The 17,020-nt window shown below is 40.7% G+C and overlaps 1 protein-coding gene across 1 annotated transcript in view; it reads right to left on the bottom strand.

Moving 5' to 3' along the window:
• FANCC (FA complementation group C) overlaps positions 1-17,020 on the bottom strand; it is a 103,179-nt gene that overhangs the window by 29,806 nt on the left and 56,353 nt on the right. Inside the window, exons 7-8 of the mRNA XM_006018451.3 lie at positions 13,755-13,911; positions 6,737-6,789 (exon numbers count right to left, since the gene is read on the bottom strand). Of these exons, the coding sequence (XP_006018513.1) occupies positions 6,737-6,789; positions 13,755-13,911 (210 nt within the window). The remainder of the gene's footprint in view (positions 1-6,736; positions 6,790-13,754; positions 13,912-17,020) is intronic.

Genomic DNA, 17,020 nt, shown 5'->3' with positions numbered 1-17,020 from the left:
TGGCAGGGCTACTGGCTATCGGGTACCCCAGGATCCCATTATTCAGGTGAGGGTGCATGTAGTGTCGCGCCCAGGGTTACACATACACAAACACACACTGGGCCCCAAGCCCCACGCACTGGGCTCCCAGTCCTCTGTTCTCCTTTTTGGAACTCCACACTTCCCTCAACTTGCTCTCCAGGGGGTTGGCCCATGAGCTGCCCTTCAGGCTGTCCCACAGCCTTACTCAGCACACCCCCGCTGGGCTGCCCTTCAGACTGACCCTCAGCCCTCTTCTGGGCCCTCACTACCACCCCCTCTCTAGAGTTACACATTGACTTCCTCCTTCGGGGCTCCACGGTTTCTCTCCCCTGTGGAGGCTCAGGTGGCTGCAGCCGTGCCTGGCCCCACCTGGATCTTGCATCCTCTTTGGGCTCAGGTGGCCATAGCTATGCCTGACCCCTTGTACCTCAGTGTTGTGGGGACTAGGGGTTAAGGCGCCCCAACCCGCCTTTCACCGGGGTGGTAACTGGCCTGGCATTTCCTGGGGACTTCCATGCCACCAGGAGTCCCACCAGGCCACCCATACCCGGCAGGGCGGAGTTTTAGGTCATGCCCAGGACCAAGAACCTCCTAGCCATCCCCATCAGCTCTTGCCCTTACCTCCTCGTTGTTTCTGCTGCAGCTCAGCTAGGCAATGTTTCTGCCTCTGCTGCCAGCAGCAAACTGCTGTATTTATATAGGCAGCCAGTGTTTTAAAAAGGCCTGCCGCAATCAAGCACCTGCTGGCTGCTTGACTCAGCTCTTAAAGTGGCAGGGACTGCAAGTGCACTGCCACACTGATCTATTAAAGAACATACTCGTTTAAAGTTGTGCAATGTTCAGTTATGTTGCTTGGCAGCTGCCTGCTAGTAGGTAACTACTGTCACGTAACTGGATTCACTTAACATCATTTCGCTTAAAGTCGCATTTTTCAAGAATGTAACTATGACTTGAAGCAAGGAGTAGCTGTAATACAAAAATAACTAGCGATAACCTGGGCTTCAAAACAATAAAGTAAGAGTCCATTCAGAAAAATAAAAAAGTAACATGTCTGGACTAAAATACATCAAAACACATACACTCAGTGAAGTGTATATAAAACACGGAAAACAGTAATGCTAAAAGAGGTAAAAGGGTGGTCATCATCCAGGTATAAATGTCTAAGAGAAGATGACTGCAAAAAGGTGACTATTTATCTAAAGCATACAAAACTGTATATCTAGTCATAGAGCAGGAAAATACTAGTCCTTCTAGACCAGTAGCTTCCTAAGCTCCCTGTTGTGACTGAAACATGGTATTAATTTCTGGGCAGAACCTCACTAAAATTGGAGGGACTTCAGAGAAGAACAATAAAAATGAACACAAAGCTGTGGGGACCACCTGATCAGAAATGATTAAAGCTAGCTAGTACATACAGATTAATTTACTAATGAGTACAGGGGTAGGGAACATAGTCATTTTCAAATAACCAAGAGATCAAATGCCAAGAATGGAAAGGAACTGTTGTACAGAGTGTATGAAGTGAATATAATGGGATACAAGAGAGAAAAGGATAAGAAAAGGAAGTGTAAGCTGAATAACAAGGAGGAAAAAATATTTCTTCCTTGTAGTGAGGTCTATCAGGCTGCATCACAGTATCTCAAGGGACATGCTGAATTTTAAAAATCTGTTGGAACTTCTAAAAATCAGACTGAGCAAAATATTAAGGTGAGTCTGGCATAATCCAGCATTGTCAAAATGATTTCATAGACTTCATAGACATTTGAGCTGCAAGGAACCCCAGAGGATCATCGAGTCCAGCCCCCTGCTCAGGGGCAGGAAGTCAGCAGGGATCAGAATCCCAGCAAGATAAGCATCCAAATGTGTCTTGAAGACGTTCGAAGTGGGTGCTTGACCCGCCTCCAGCAGCAGTCTATTCCAAACCTTGGGGGCTCGGACAGTAAAGAAGTTCTTCCTTATGTCCAGCCTGAATTGGTCACGGCGGAGTTTATGACTGTTCAATCTTGTCACCCCTTGGGGCACTCTGGTGAACAGACATTCCCCCAGATCCTGATGAGCACCCCTGATAAACTTATAGGTGGCCACCAGATCACCCCTGAGCCTGTGCTTTTCCAGGCTGAAGAGTCTTATGACTCTCAGCCTCTCATCATAAGGTCTGTTTTCCTGACCTCTGATCATGTGCATGGCTCTCCTCTACACCCTCTCAAGCTTCTCCACATCCTTTTTGAATCGTGGAGCTCAAAACTGGACACAGTACTCCAGCTGTGGCCTCACTAAGGCCGAGTACAATGGGAGAATGATGTCCCGGGATTTGCTTGAGAAGCATCTATGGATGCAAGCCAGCATTTTGCTCGCTTTACTAGCCACAGCAGCACACTGAAGGCTCATGTTCATTGTGTGGTCAGTCGTGACCCCCAAGTCCCTTTCATCTGTAGTGTTAACCAGCGCAGCACTGCTGAGCCTATAAGCATGCTGCAGGTTTTTCCTCCCAAGGTGGAGAACCTTGCATTTTTTGGTGTTGAACACCATCAGGTTCTCGTCCACCCATTTCATGAGCCTGTCAAGATCTGCTGGGATCACCCTCCTGTCCTCAGGTGTGGATGCTTTACCCCAGAGTTTGGTGTCATCGGCAAACTTAGCCGCTTCTAACACCAATGTCTACATCATTGATGAAGATGTTACATAGTAGAGGCCCTAGGACAGAGCCTTGAGGGACCATACTGGTGACTGCACACCAAGACGATTGGCTCCTGTCGACCACCACCCTCTGGGTCCTACGGTGGAGCCAATTCCCCAGCCAGCGGATCATGGTGAGGTCAAGGCTGCAGCTAGCCAGTTTAGCCAAGAGGTGACCATGGGATACCAGATTGAAAGCTTTTTTAAAGTCAAGATATACAACGTCGATCTCTTCCCCCTTGTCCAGGTGATATGTCATCTGGTCATAAAAGGAAATGAGATTGGTCAAGCAAGACCTACCCGCAACAAACCCATGCTGGGTATCCCTCAGGATATTGCCTTCAGCTAGACTGTTAAGGATGGCCTCTTTGATAATCTTTTCCAAGACCTTCCCCAGGATAGAGGTCAGACTGATGGGCCTGTAGTTTGCCGGATCTCCTTTCCTCCCTTTCTTGAAGATAGGCACCACATTGGCCCTCTTCCAATCTTTGGGCACTTCACTAGAGTGCCAACAGCTCTCAAAGATCCGTGCCAGGGACTGAGTTATGATACTTGCCAGCTCCCTGAGTACCCTTGGGTGTAAGCCGTCAGGACCAGCTGACTTGAAGGTATCCAGCCTGTCAAGGTGTTCCTTCACGAGGTCAACTTCAATGGAGGGCAAGGAATCTCCCTCACCTGGGCCTCCCTGACCCACAGTGGGCAGGGCCATCCCATGGGACTGGTGAAAAACTGATGCAAAGTACCCATTTAGCAAGTTAACTTTTTCCTGGGTATTGGTTGTCAGTTGCCCCATTTGGTTTAGTAGGGGTCCAATGTTGCCCTTGCTTTTCCTCTGGCTCCCCACATATCTAAAAAAGGACTTTTTATTGTCCTTGATATTTGTAGCTAGCTGGAGTTCCATCGCAGCCTTGGGTTTCCTGGTTTGCTCTCTGCAAGTCCAGACCAGAGCAGAGTATTCCTCCTTGGTGGCGGTTCCAGTCCTCCATCCTTTGTAGGTCTTCCTTTTAAGACGTGGGAGGTCCGCCAGTTCCCTGGAGAGTGAAGGGGGCTGCTGTGCCCTTTTGGTGGACTAGCCGATCTAAGACTAGCCTTTAATTTCTGTTGTCTATAATTTTATTCTGTCAAAATAAATGGTTATAAAAGAGATGTTCCTTTACATCTGTAACATGATTTTTTTATAGCACGTGTTACATACGGTCAATTATAACAAACCCATAAATTATGAAAATTCCTTCTTGCCACCTTGGTTAGAGACAGACATTGAAAAAGCCTGAGCCTGAACTAATTCAGTCTTTGCAGGTTAATCTAATCTGGCTAGGCTAAACTGGTTTGTAACCAGACAGACATCCCAGAAATGGAGGCACATGCCTGCAGTGGCTCAGGCTAGAAGCCGGGGGATGCTAGAGCAGTCCTCCCTTTCTTTCCACACTGCTGAGCTGAGCGGGGTATGGCCAGGCCCCAGTAGCAGGCTCTGATTAGGGAGGGGTGCCCCCCACTCCTGAGCAGCCCCGCAGGGAATTGATAACAATGTTTATCACCCCATCAGAAAACAAAGCCTCTCTCCATTAGTTCAGACTCTTCTTAAACAGCTTTTCCAAGGAAGGAACCAGTCTCCCACAGCACAGACCACAGCCAGCATGTTGTATGCTAGGGGAAGCCAGGAAGATGCCTGCAGTCTCTGATGAAGCTGCAGCCAGGGAGCAGAGGGGAGGGGCCCGCCCTGCTGTGGAGCAGAGAGCCCAACCCAGCCAAGAGAGCATGTCAGGACTTAACATTATGAAACTTATACAGGTCTGCTCTGGGATGGTACTAAATTTGGGGTACACAAAACAGTTTTGTGAGAAGGGCTGGTAGGTCTTTGAGGATTCAGATCTAGTGCTCATTCAAGTCCAATTCACAAACTGGGCCACCACAAAAGAAAAGAGCTGTTATAAAAGCAACTGTAGAGTGGCTCCACTGCTATTTCATAGCCGGAAGCAGAAAATCCACTGCACCAATCTTGCAAACTTGGCCTAAACACAGGGTCAAAAATTTGCCTAATGTAGCAGTTCTCAACGTTTATAGGTTCCCAGCATCCTTTTATATCATTCAAAAACTAATTTATTTATTACACTGCACAGGGAATGGGCAGTGGGCAAGGACAAACTTGCACTTACTTCTTCATATAGGGACTAGGCAGTGAGAGGGCAGTGAGAGGGGAGGGATACCTTCAAAGGATCTCATGACACCGATTGAAATTCACTGGCTTAATGGCATAAAAGGGATTTTTTATTAAAAAAAATATTGTCCAAAAATTGTGGTCCTTCTTACAGAATTTAAGTTCACCACACCACAGAATCAACAGGTCCTGGCTTTATTATTACTCTCAGGTGTCAAACACTTAAAAGTATGTGGTTCCCAAACATGTATGAAAGAGTATCTTACAGGTATCTTTTGAGATCTCCACTCAGAGCTGGTTTATAGCTATCAAAGAAATCTTTCTAAATTCAGTATTTGTACTAAAAAACCTGCGCTGCCTTTGAAGACAGTTCGGCTTTAACATTCTATGCTTGAAAAAAGCAAACCTGAAGCCACATCTGAGCTGTAAATCCAATTCAATTCCCAGGGAACAGATATATTCCTGAAATGCTGCTTTCTTATGGAACTTTTGATGAGCTGTACCTCATCAATTTTAGTTAAAAAGTATTGTGCTCTTAAAACTGTTACTGTTATTAAAACTGTATGATCAGTGCAAAAACAGGGCTATTTGCCCTTGAAAAGAATGATTTAAGTATTTGCATGCAAATGATAGTCAAAAGAGGGGAAAAAAAGAAAGAACACTGAAAACCAACTACAAAGACCTGGAAGCCCCCATGTGGTGAATTGTGTACATTGCTTTAGGTAATATTTAATACACTGAAAAATTAATCTTCCTAATCTACTCTTGGTTCAACCCCTTACTACTATAAAGATTAGAAGGAATGGCATGGCTATAGCCTGCTTTACAAAACAGCAATGCTGTAACATAACCAGGGTATAAAGAGGACCAGAGGTTTGTGCGTGGAAAAAGTTTGACATAAGTAAAGCCTTGCTTAAAAAGTGTAGTGGGAAAAAGTTAGGTTATTGTCATTATAACTCTCAGTCATGAGATCAGTTATAAGTGGTAAACAAGTGGCTCAATCAGCTGTGCACAGATAGATAGACTGGTTAAGAAAGGGAATTTTTGGAAGGCACTAGAGAGACTATATCAAGGTATCTTGGAAAGACCGGGAGTTGGAAGAAGATGGACTCTGTGTGCTGTCTCACCATCACTTGCTTCAAGGAACATCATCAGATGTGTGAGAAAACAATGAAACAAGCCTTTCTCATGATTCTTGTTTTTCTTATACTTTCCTATTTGATTCTGTCCTATGTATCTTCAAGTTTCTAATAGAAGTTTGCATCCATGTTACTTGTCAGCACTGGCCATCCTCTGTGGGATGCTACAGATGCAAAACATGCCTGCAAGGCTCTAAAGCCAAACTCAATAAAGCCCAAGATTCTCAAGTACAATCCATTAATGGCTGTATGGTTACAAATTACTAACAAAATTAGACAAGGTTTTTAAAAAATGAGTGCAAAATATTTAGCTAGTCCTCAAGCACTCACGCTGCCATGGGTAGCTACTTATTTAATATCATATTACTTTTAAACCACAAATCTGTGCCAAAGTATTAACCAAATTCTAGCTTCTATTTTTGGGGGCCAAAATATATTCCAGTTATTTGGATCAACAGCTCTTGCAAAATACCCTCTATACAAGAATACTCAGGTGTATAACATTCACTGGGCTTTACAATATCTGATATGACACAAATACCTGTTATACTCATTTTATAGAGAGGAATACTGAGGCACCAAGTTCACCAATGATCACAAATCTAAAGAGCAGAATAACCAAGAGTAGAATCCAAGAACCCTAACTTAGTCTTCCTTGTTCTCAGCCATAAACCTTTAGATCAATGGCCAGTTTAAAAGCTTGTAATTTAATACCTTTCTTTGTAAAATTATCAAAACTTACTTGAAAATTTCATCAACTATTCTGAAGATAGCAGGATAACATGATGCTTTTGGCTATGAAAAAAGAAAAAGGAGTAAATTAGACACTATTTAAGGAGATGCAAAAATGTCACATTCATTATACAAGTGTGCAACATTGCCAGTGAATACTACTGTGCTTTAGTTAGTACAGATCTTAGACAATACCCTAGAAATTGCTCACACCTCTCTCAGGATAATATCCCTTAAAAATTATTGTAGCAATTGAAGAACTGAGACTACCAGTAATAAAGACTAGGCTGTTTAATACATGCACAAAGCTGGGATCTGGAACTAAGTACGGCAACTATCACTACAAATACTAAGAGTGACAGATGAAAGAAAATGGATTACTACTCATAAAAGTCCTACTGGCTAGAGACATGAGAAAATAAGTAGCTTTTTCCTTCTTTTTATAGACAACCCATCTTGGATAAACTTACATTTTCTGGCTATGTCAACAAAATTCAATATAAAAAAACTAATTTTTCTTCTTTTATTTCCCTTGGCTCTGAAAATACAGCATACATTTTCGTAGGAGATTTTTCATGCTATCATACCCTTTCATGCATCTCAGGTAACCTAAAAATGTTTATTTACATCTTAGAGACCAAAAGTATATTTTTAAACTAGTAAAGTTTTTACTCTTCTCTGCAGCGTGATGTAATGCCACCAACAAGATTACCACATTTTAAAGCAGTTATTATATGAACTAGTGAATCTACTATTGCATGTCTGAATTTTGTACATTTTCTTTTATACAGAATGCATAACCGTAATCATAAAATGACTAGCATAAACCTTTATTTGTATCTTTGCAAGCAAAAGTGATGCCTATGTTTTAAGACAATATGTGAAGATTTCATGAGCGAGCAAATCTTGAACAATACTGTTGAAAAAAATGTATCTAATAAAATTCAGTTTTATAGACTTCAGCATTCAGCTGTTGTAATGGCTATTATTTAAAGTGCCTGATGCTTCAATGCAGAGACATATTCTGTGCATATAGTTCAAGCTGCAGTGAAAGTGGGGACTTACTTGAAAGAGCAACCGTCAAGAGGCAGCCAGCCATTGGAATAAATGATCTAGGAAAGCTTTGAAAAGATGAAGTCCATGTTTCTCACAGTTGTTTTTACCATATTGGAAAAATTAGGTGGCACCTCATTTTCATGATTTATCACTCATATTTTTTTTTGGTCATATGGCTGTAGTTAAGTTGTCATATTGAATGTATGCCATCTAGTGTTCAAGAGCATTCACAGCTGGCTGCCTAGATGTGTGAGAAACAGCATACAGCCTGCTTGAAGTCTCTAAACTTCAAGTGCTTGAAAAAACCAAATGGATGAATTTGGGGGACAAGAAAAATACTGTCATTTTAAGGTACTCAGACACTGTACACTACAAAATATAAAACAACCTTTTAGTTCTTTAGGCTAGCTATTCAAATGCATCTTTTTCCTTCTTTACAGTCAGTACATATATCTTTTCGAAACAACATCACTTCTATACTTATATACAAGCCCCATTTTAGAACAGGGGTGTAGGTTGTAGCTGTGTTGGTCTAAGGACATAGGCAGACAAGGTTCTTTGGGTAAATCCAATATCTTGCGTTAGACCAACTCAAATAGTTGGAAAAATTCTTCTTTGCAAGCTTTCAGGTACAAAACGTTTGCAAAGAAGAATTTTTGCATCTCTTTGAGTTGGTCTAATAAAAGTTATCGGATTTACCCAAAGAACCTTGTCTGCCATTTTACAACAGACACTGAAAGAATTCATGCAGTTATCATCACTTCAATGTACTTTCATGGACTAATCCATATGCAAAACAGTGGCATACCATGGGTCTCCAGCGCCTGAGGGTGAATGTCTGCATTTGCGTTCCCGCGCCCCCAGGGACTATCCAAGCAGGATGTGGGTCCCGAGGCAAATCAGCCTGTGCAGGGCCCCACCTCCCACCCCACGGCACATCTGCAAGAGAATTAGCAGCGCAGCACACCGACCAGAATGACAAAAGAAGCCCACAACCTGCCAGGTGGGTGGGTGGACCACACACAAAACGCGGGAGGCACCCCAGCCTCTCCAGCTGGCACTCCCCACCCCCCAGGCCTGCGCCCATGAGCCATGGCTCCCTATGCCCGCCCCTCCCCCCCATTGGTATGCCACTGATGCAAAATTAGAGTTAAATACAATTTTTAGCAAATGAAGTGATCTAATGAGTAGTGTAGACTTAATATAAAAGTTTGGTGTTCTTTGTTGCTAAGATGACTGTGCATTATGAAAGTAGAAACATTAAGGGTTTCTTCAGGGACATGAACTGGATGGACTAGTAAAACAAATAGGCACCTGCTAGATGGCCTTTCCTGTAGAATTTTGCCTGTTTACTGCAAAGTATACACTGCCTTGACAAGAGACACTGCTAGTCCTTTACTGAGACAATTGGTAGTTCATTGAACAGTAACTTTTGTGACATGGAAGTATCCCACAATAATTTTAACACATGGCCAGCTGGAATGCTGTTGTTTGTTGCAAGATACTTGCACATAACATGTGACAAATATAATATCTGCCAGGGGTCTATGCAAGCAACCCAGTGTTGTATCAATAGCTAGCACAAAACCAGGGGCACTAGAGGTTGTTTTACAAAGAAAGAAATTCTAACAGGAATCAGTGAAATTGCAGTTGCTATAAGAGCCTATCTTTGTGATACCATCTGCTCATACTCAATAGAAATAAAGCTTTATCATTGGGTTCAGTGAGCACAGGGTCAAGCTGCACTGTGCTGTCAAACAATATGATGAGGCTTTGGTCAACAAACTATATTCAGGGGCTTCCCTGGAACTTCACAGCATGCTACAGGTGTCGAATCTTTCTTATACTACCTGACCGCAGCAGTACAGTGGCAATTCAGACGCTTTTGCGGACTCTCACGTTTGTACAAGGAGAGATGGTATTTTCAGAATGCCATAAATTATCACCTTATCTTTTAAAAAGGAATCCTGCCTATGTCTTTGTGAAATTAAACCAGAACACCCCAACACCTGACCCCGCAAAACTAGCTGCACATCTTTGGGGCCTTTGCACCATTGTTTTAAAAATCTACCTAGATTGTGGGAAACTGGAACTGCACATGTGACTAAATGATCACACATTCAGATACATTGAATATAAATATATACACCGTGGAGGACAATGATTATATCCACCGAATTTTACTTAGTAGGGGCACTCTGTAGGGATATCCAGTTGAAAACAAAATGGTCTTCTTTTTCCAACTTCTCACCTCGCCCACCTTTCTCTGTTTCCTATTTCACTGGAAAGTCTGGGTTTGAAACGTTGTCTGGATCCAGCCAAAACATAAACATGTGGATCTATCAAATTAAGAAGCATGTAAGGGCACTGGAATAAGGATAATGCCCCAAGCCTCTGCCCACCTATATGGTAAACAGTGTCACTGTGTCACCTCAACAGGAGCTGAGGCACTACAACATTAACTTTAACTGGATAGAATAACAGACCGATTCAAGGACAAAATGTAGGAAGCTGGGGATGTCAAAAGAACTGTATGATCAAAGAGTAGCTTACAGAGCTAGGGATGACAAAAGTTTTCAAAGGTCTTTATCTAAAATTAAAAGATGCGAGTCTTCTTGTACTGTAGTTTTCAAATATTAAACATAAAGCATAGAAACAGACTAATATTAACCTTGGGACTTGCCTATGTGCATAGGGACACTACAATGAAGGGAAAACATGCGATATTTCTTTAAATTGAGGCAGCAAAACACAAGCATTTTAACTTACAAATTAAAATTTTAGTTTTAGTAAACTTCATAGCCATTAGATAGATATGCAGACACACAGTATAACCATTCTGGAAAATGCAAGACCTCCACATTTCTGATGGGATAAAGAATATTTGTGTAGCTCATTTCATTTTGTGCAATGCATATAGCATTTATCTTTTGTTTTTATTACTTCTTAGTAACTGAAGGATATCTACTACTAATTCCAGCTTTTCCCAAAGGATGGAAATGTAATTAGCTGCACACCATATAAAATACAAGTTACTAGACCATCACACTCTAATTACAGTTGGAATCCAAATATATAACAGTATTAGATATCAAGTTTCTTTCATAATAAAGCACAGCAGTTTTCTACTATCTGGGTCCCGTAGATCTCAAAGACATTTACCTATGGTTATGTCACTGTTCTAAGATATTTCATTTTGATAAATGAGTCAGATGATGTAATTATGAAAGCTTTTTCAAGTTACCTTTTTTATCGCTCAGTCACATTGCCAGTATTTTCTGTTGCTTTTTTTGTACCACCCTATTTTTATTGCAAGTAGGAATAACAATCTAAACAAATCAGTAATGTTTGGCCCATCATTTCATATTGAAATTACCCTGAACTATAGAGGTCATATCCTGAACACAGCATAATCAAACAAATTAAACAAAACCCCACAGATTCCTAAGTAAATATTCTAAATATATTTTAACAGAATACATTCTTCACTAAAGTGCCCACCTACTTATTATAGTCTAAATATCCCTGTAAAACTGCATGTAATAAAGGAATTAATGGACTTGCTGACCACTGCTTTGACCGCATCATCCCTGTTTCTGGATCCGAGCCCTTCCTCATATCCTGCTTAACTGCACTAAACTCAAGTTCTTGGTTTTCACCTAGTCAACTATGTAAAAGTCTTCTTTATAAACTGACCCTGAACATCTACTTGACAGGAGTTGTATACTACAGTCATAAGCCACACAACTTCTAGCATAAAAAGGCCCCCCTCTACATGTGCAGGTAAAGGCCCAATGGGATCTAATGCATGATTCACACAATTGTGCCTCCTGCCATGCCACACGTAGGATTGCATATTAGATCCCACCACACCTTACTGCTGGTGTAAAGGGAGTGTCTTTGCACCAGCAAGATGCAAGTTCCTGTGGCTGGGAGCCCCATGCACCCCAGCTGAGGTGCCCCACAGCCCCCTCCCCAGGACTAAGGATCCCTACTTCGTTAGTCTCCCTGCCCCAAGGGAGCATGAAACTCCCAAGGCAGGGAAACTCCCAGGCCAGAGGTTTGGCTCAGGGGCAATCCCCCCACCCCAGAGGCCACAAGGTAATCCCCCTATCCCGGGGCCATGGGAAAACCCTGGGGCTGGAGGATCACCATGATCCTTTGGCCCCAAAGATTTCCTGCACCCCTCAGATGGGGAGTCTGCTTCTGCAGCAATCATGCAGCCCCAGGGCTTTCTTGCACCCAAGAGCCCTAGGGATCATAGCAGCCATGATCCCCGGGGTTGGGAGGGGGGAGAGAGGGAGAGGTTTGAAACCCTTGGACCCTGGGGATCGTGGCAGGCATGATCCCTAGGGCTCTGGGGTTTTACACTAGGCATGATGCACCACTGTGGGATACCCTGCTACACGTGCAAATTAAAGCTTGATAGCAAGCAGCTATAAAGTTAGTACACATTTTCAATGTCTAACTTTATAGCTGGTTGGAGCTTTTTATTGCAGGATAGCTACTTTGAACATGTAGCTGGTCTCCAGGTAAATGCACTATTACCCAGTTAAAGGCACAATACCTATAACATGCAGGGGACCTAATAAGTGGTACAAATCAGTAATTTGAATATTCTAGGACCTAAAGACTATAAAGGGATTATCACTCAATTCACAACTCCCTCTGGCAAGCTCTTGTGTCTTGATGCATCACCTCTTCCACACAAAGGAAGATCATCTGCCTACTTATGCCTTTACCCATGTCAGGTCTTGCTCAGACAATACTGGCTCTAAACTAATTTTTTAACGCAATTAGCCCTGCCTCTTCCTCTGAAAGTCATCTTAAAATGCAAATTATTTGAGACAAGGGAAAACATACACAACATAAAATTCTCAGGGAGATGAGCATTAATAAAATACAACTATTACATTAATAAATAATAATAACCTAAAGAGTAATATAGAGATTTGATTATTTTCTACACTGAACTGAGCTTTTCTGTAAACCATGTAAAGTGATTAAACACCAAACTGTTTAGAAATGTGGACCAATGGATGAAAATACTGAACTATAAGGATAATGGGATAAGGATAATAAGAGAGACAACCCCTGCACAGACCAAAAAAGAGAAGTGAAAGTCTACACAGATAGGACTTTTTATATCTTAGTTTGTGGAATATTCAGATACTTAAATACAGACCTAAGTAGTACCAATGCTAGCACTTATGTGGCTTGTGAACATGATACAAAATTCTTAAAATGACAACCTGAAGAGGTAATTCACGAAGAATTGTAATATAAAAATATTAAAGACACATCCATATGATGTATCTATACATCCTGAATTGTCTGCTTACTTAAGGGGGTTGTTTTGCTTTTTATTGGTTTTTTAAATGGCATTCTTTATGGCCAATAACTGGCTGCTGAAACTGTACATTTCTAAGTGAAATGGAGATGGAAAGTTTATTTATTGATAAATCCTAAAGCTAAAATTTATTAAAAGCCAACAAATGTTTTAAAATTAAGAACTTCTTACTTGAAAAAGCCATTAAATATGTAAATAACCACAAAATCCAATAATCCTCAAGAAGACAGTTGAGCAGCGTAAGCATTTGAAATACCTGATCTCCATTCAAATCTGACATAAAAAGGGACTTTTTTTCCTAATTCCCAAAGGGAGAAGTGGGTGCTTAGTATCTCTGTCAATCGGGCCCCAATTCAGTTTGCCTTCTCTTGGTCCTCTAAATGAAACCTTGAAGCCAAGAGAGACAGATGTGATCTGTTCTATAAGAAAACATACTGTGAAACTTTATGAGTAAGATTCACCTCTGGTTCAACTCTTTCTCTTCCCACTACTGCCAACAAGCTCTACACTAATGATTTCTCAATGATCACAGAGAGGATTTTTGTAGTGCTTATATTTGAGAATCATTTGGAGATCCTTCAGTACAAACGGTGAAGTTTAATATACTAACTGTAATACGTACCAGCAATGAATCTTTTATGATACACACCACCTCTTCCAGTGAAGTTGTTTGATTAGAAATTAATCTTTCTAATAGATCCAATGTAGCTTTTTCAAGACTGGGTAGATGACGAAGCCACAGGCTGAAGACAGCTGATTCTGAGAGGGCAATCTTCTTTCTAAATCAGAGGGAAAATATTGTTTTGTATGAACATAATGAATATATAATAAATAAATATTTAAAAGAATGGCATATAGCATTCAAGACATGCATACTTTAATAGTGTTTTAGGGGAAAGTGCCTCCCATTTCTTATGCTCTTTTTACAAATAGGAAAACTGAGATAGAGAAATTAAGTGGTTTCCTCAAAGATCATATAGGAAATAAATCATAGAGCAGAGATTAGAATCATAGTGTTCTACTTAAGCGACCATACTTCTTAAATGTGAGCACAGTTTTAAAAGAAATATATAACGAGAACTCCCTTTTAAATGCCCTGAGCCTTTATTGGGAAGGGGAAGCATATAAATCTAATAAAGAAATAAATAATCTATAGGACTAATGAGCAGCATGTCTTGAAGACTGACAAATCCAGACTCTGATCAAGTCATAGAAAAAGGACATGTGGAGTATTCATATTCTGGAGCTCAGTTTTTCTCAAGGATAACATTCCAACTTAAATCATCTTCATTTTAAACCAGAGGCTTGTTTCCTTTAGATAGGATTGCTCAGAAAGCTTCAGTAACTACAACAAGCAGAAGGGTCCTAAATAATTTTATTGCTGGCTATAATTCAACGCATTACCTGGTCTCTGCAGAGATGAGGAAACAAAGTAGACCAGCGCTTGAGCCCACCAACACTGACGGAAACCCTTTCATGTTTTAAGAGACAACTATCTCTTTTCACCTAAAGTGGCTTTCCATTATAATTCAGCTAAAATAAGATATTACATAATTAGGAATAAGATACTAAAGCAGGAACAGGTTATGGTGGGACAACACCACAATGTGGGTGTACTAGGCACAAGATCAAAAGTGTAGTACAGCAACCACATAAGAGGAAAAGATATCTCACCACGAAAATATACACACCAGAATATTTTTACAGCTATTATAAACTGAATATTAGATTGGTTTCAGATTAAACGGTTTCTAAAAAGGTGTCATAGTATTACATCCAATTATGCAGAATTAAACAAAGCTAAGTTAGGATTAAAAGAGCCTTTATTACAAGAAGCATAATTACTGGAAAAGCAAAAAAGTAGAAAAAGGCTTAACATTTGTTTTCTAATGTAAGTGTTTTATGACACATTCAATTAAACATGATTTGAACATTAAATATTTAGGATTCTGATAGTGAATGAAAACCTGTATATGTTTTATTGCAACTGTTCCCTGTATGCCTGTTTTACATAAAACTGCGCATCTCCAGAAATGGGGAAAAAACATAAAAAAATATCCTTTTAACTTGTGAAGCAATGTATAGTTTCAAAAAAGTTGCATAAGTAGCACTAATTACTACATACTGAAAGCAATGCACTGCAATATAACTGGTATACGACAATAGGGGGAATTAAGGCTGAAAAGCTCATTTTACACTCTTTTATCTTCTTTCCTTATTAATGCTATAATTTTTATTATTTAATATGCATTATCATTCACATTTTTCTTTGGATTTAAAAAGCTGAACACTCCTCTTGTTTTTTTTGGAAAAGGGCAACTTTGAAGCGCACACAGAAAAACTCTAACTCATGTCCAGGAAAATATTTCTTACACTGAAGTTAAAACCGTTCTTTCTGTCCTTGTGTCAGCAATACTTGAACATGCCACAAAGGACATCTTTGGGTTCTATACTGGGTTACAAGACACACTTTTTCTAGCATTTTACCAACAGCTAAATCATGAATCAAGCTTCTTGCACATCTAACTACATAAGGCTCTTAACTGGAAGGAAGAGGTTTTGAGTGTATCTACAAAGAAGTAGAGAACAGGGAGGTAAATACAGAGGGATGACTTCAGTGGAAAATGTAATTTAAGTCCCTTTCAGGGTACAACAACCTCAGTAAAAGGGCAGCAAGCTACTGCATCTCTTCACAGGGATACCCTCAACTACTTTTAAAGGCCCTAAATGAAAAATATGGCCTAAATCAATAAACACTGAATCTTCGGTTCATTCACACACATATTAAGTGGTGGCAAAAATATTTGTAATGACTGATTGCCTGTTGACTCAGTGATGTTGACTCAGTTTGGATGGTCTATCTAAGGGCAGCTGTCCTGGGAAATTTTCCAGAATTTTTACCACTCCTGATGGAACACACTGATCTGAAGCCACAGGAATTGGACAAGTGAAAGACCACCCATTCTTTTGGACAGTATCTTTCACCGTGGATTTTTAGATAATTTTTTTCCAAAACTAATAGTTTTTATTAGTTTCTGATGAAGTGTCTAGGAACATGTGGACAAACATAAGTTAGAAGTCATGGCCTTGCCATTAGCTAATTAACCCAGCTTTTAAATTTGCCATTGCTGAAGCCCTGGGAGAAAAGAATAGCTTGTGACCAGCTGGGCATCTTAGAAACAATACACTGGCTTGCGTGCCTTGGTGAAAAGTATTGTTTGGGCCTTGTTAGGACCTTTCAGGAAAAAAGGGAAAAAAAGGAAAACCAAAGGTAAGAGAGTTCCAAATGACCCTTTAAAAATCTGAAGAGTTCACATAGGTTCCAAAAGTGTCTTTTAAAACAAATGTAACTATTGCATTTATGGATAGCTTAGTGGATATCTGTCACTCTTATGTTGTTGACTTAAAAGAATGAGTTGTCACCCTTGACCTTTAGGTGACCTTTTCTTTGTCCCATGCATAGACCAATGAGCACCTTGAAGATAAAGATCAGGACCTTGAATCTGATACCTTCTAGGTGCAGGGGGAAGAAATTCAGGTAGAGCAGAGGAAAGGTCTGATGTTTATTCAGTAGCCCTCATTTTTCAGTCCAGTAGTATGTACTGGCTGATGCTTTGTAAAAAGTGGATATTGACATAATCAATCTGGGAGGTAACAAAGATCTCTATGATCAGGGCCAAATCATCATCTGCTGACATGGAATAGAGTCTCCTAAATAACTAGACCCTGCAGCAGGCAAAATACCGCCCACGGGCCAGATACAGCCTGCCAGGCCATTCTCATTTTTGGCTCAAGAAAAGGAAAGGCATTAAGTGGCCCTCCAGCCGAAATAATTACCCACCCCTGGACTAGAGATTATAGAATGTATTATTCATGATATATGAAAAC

This window comes from Alligator sinensis, unplaced genomic scaffold (genome assembly GCF_000455745.1).
Source record: "Alligator sinensis unplaced genomic scaffold, ASM45574v1 scaffold240_1, whole genome shotgun sequence".
Lineage (NCBI taxonomy): Eukaryota > Metazoa > Chordata > Crocodylia > Alligatoridae > Alligator > Alligator sinensis.
This window is presented reverse-complemented; position numbering and strand designations above follow the sequence as displayed.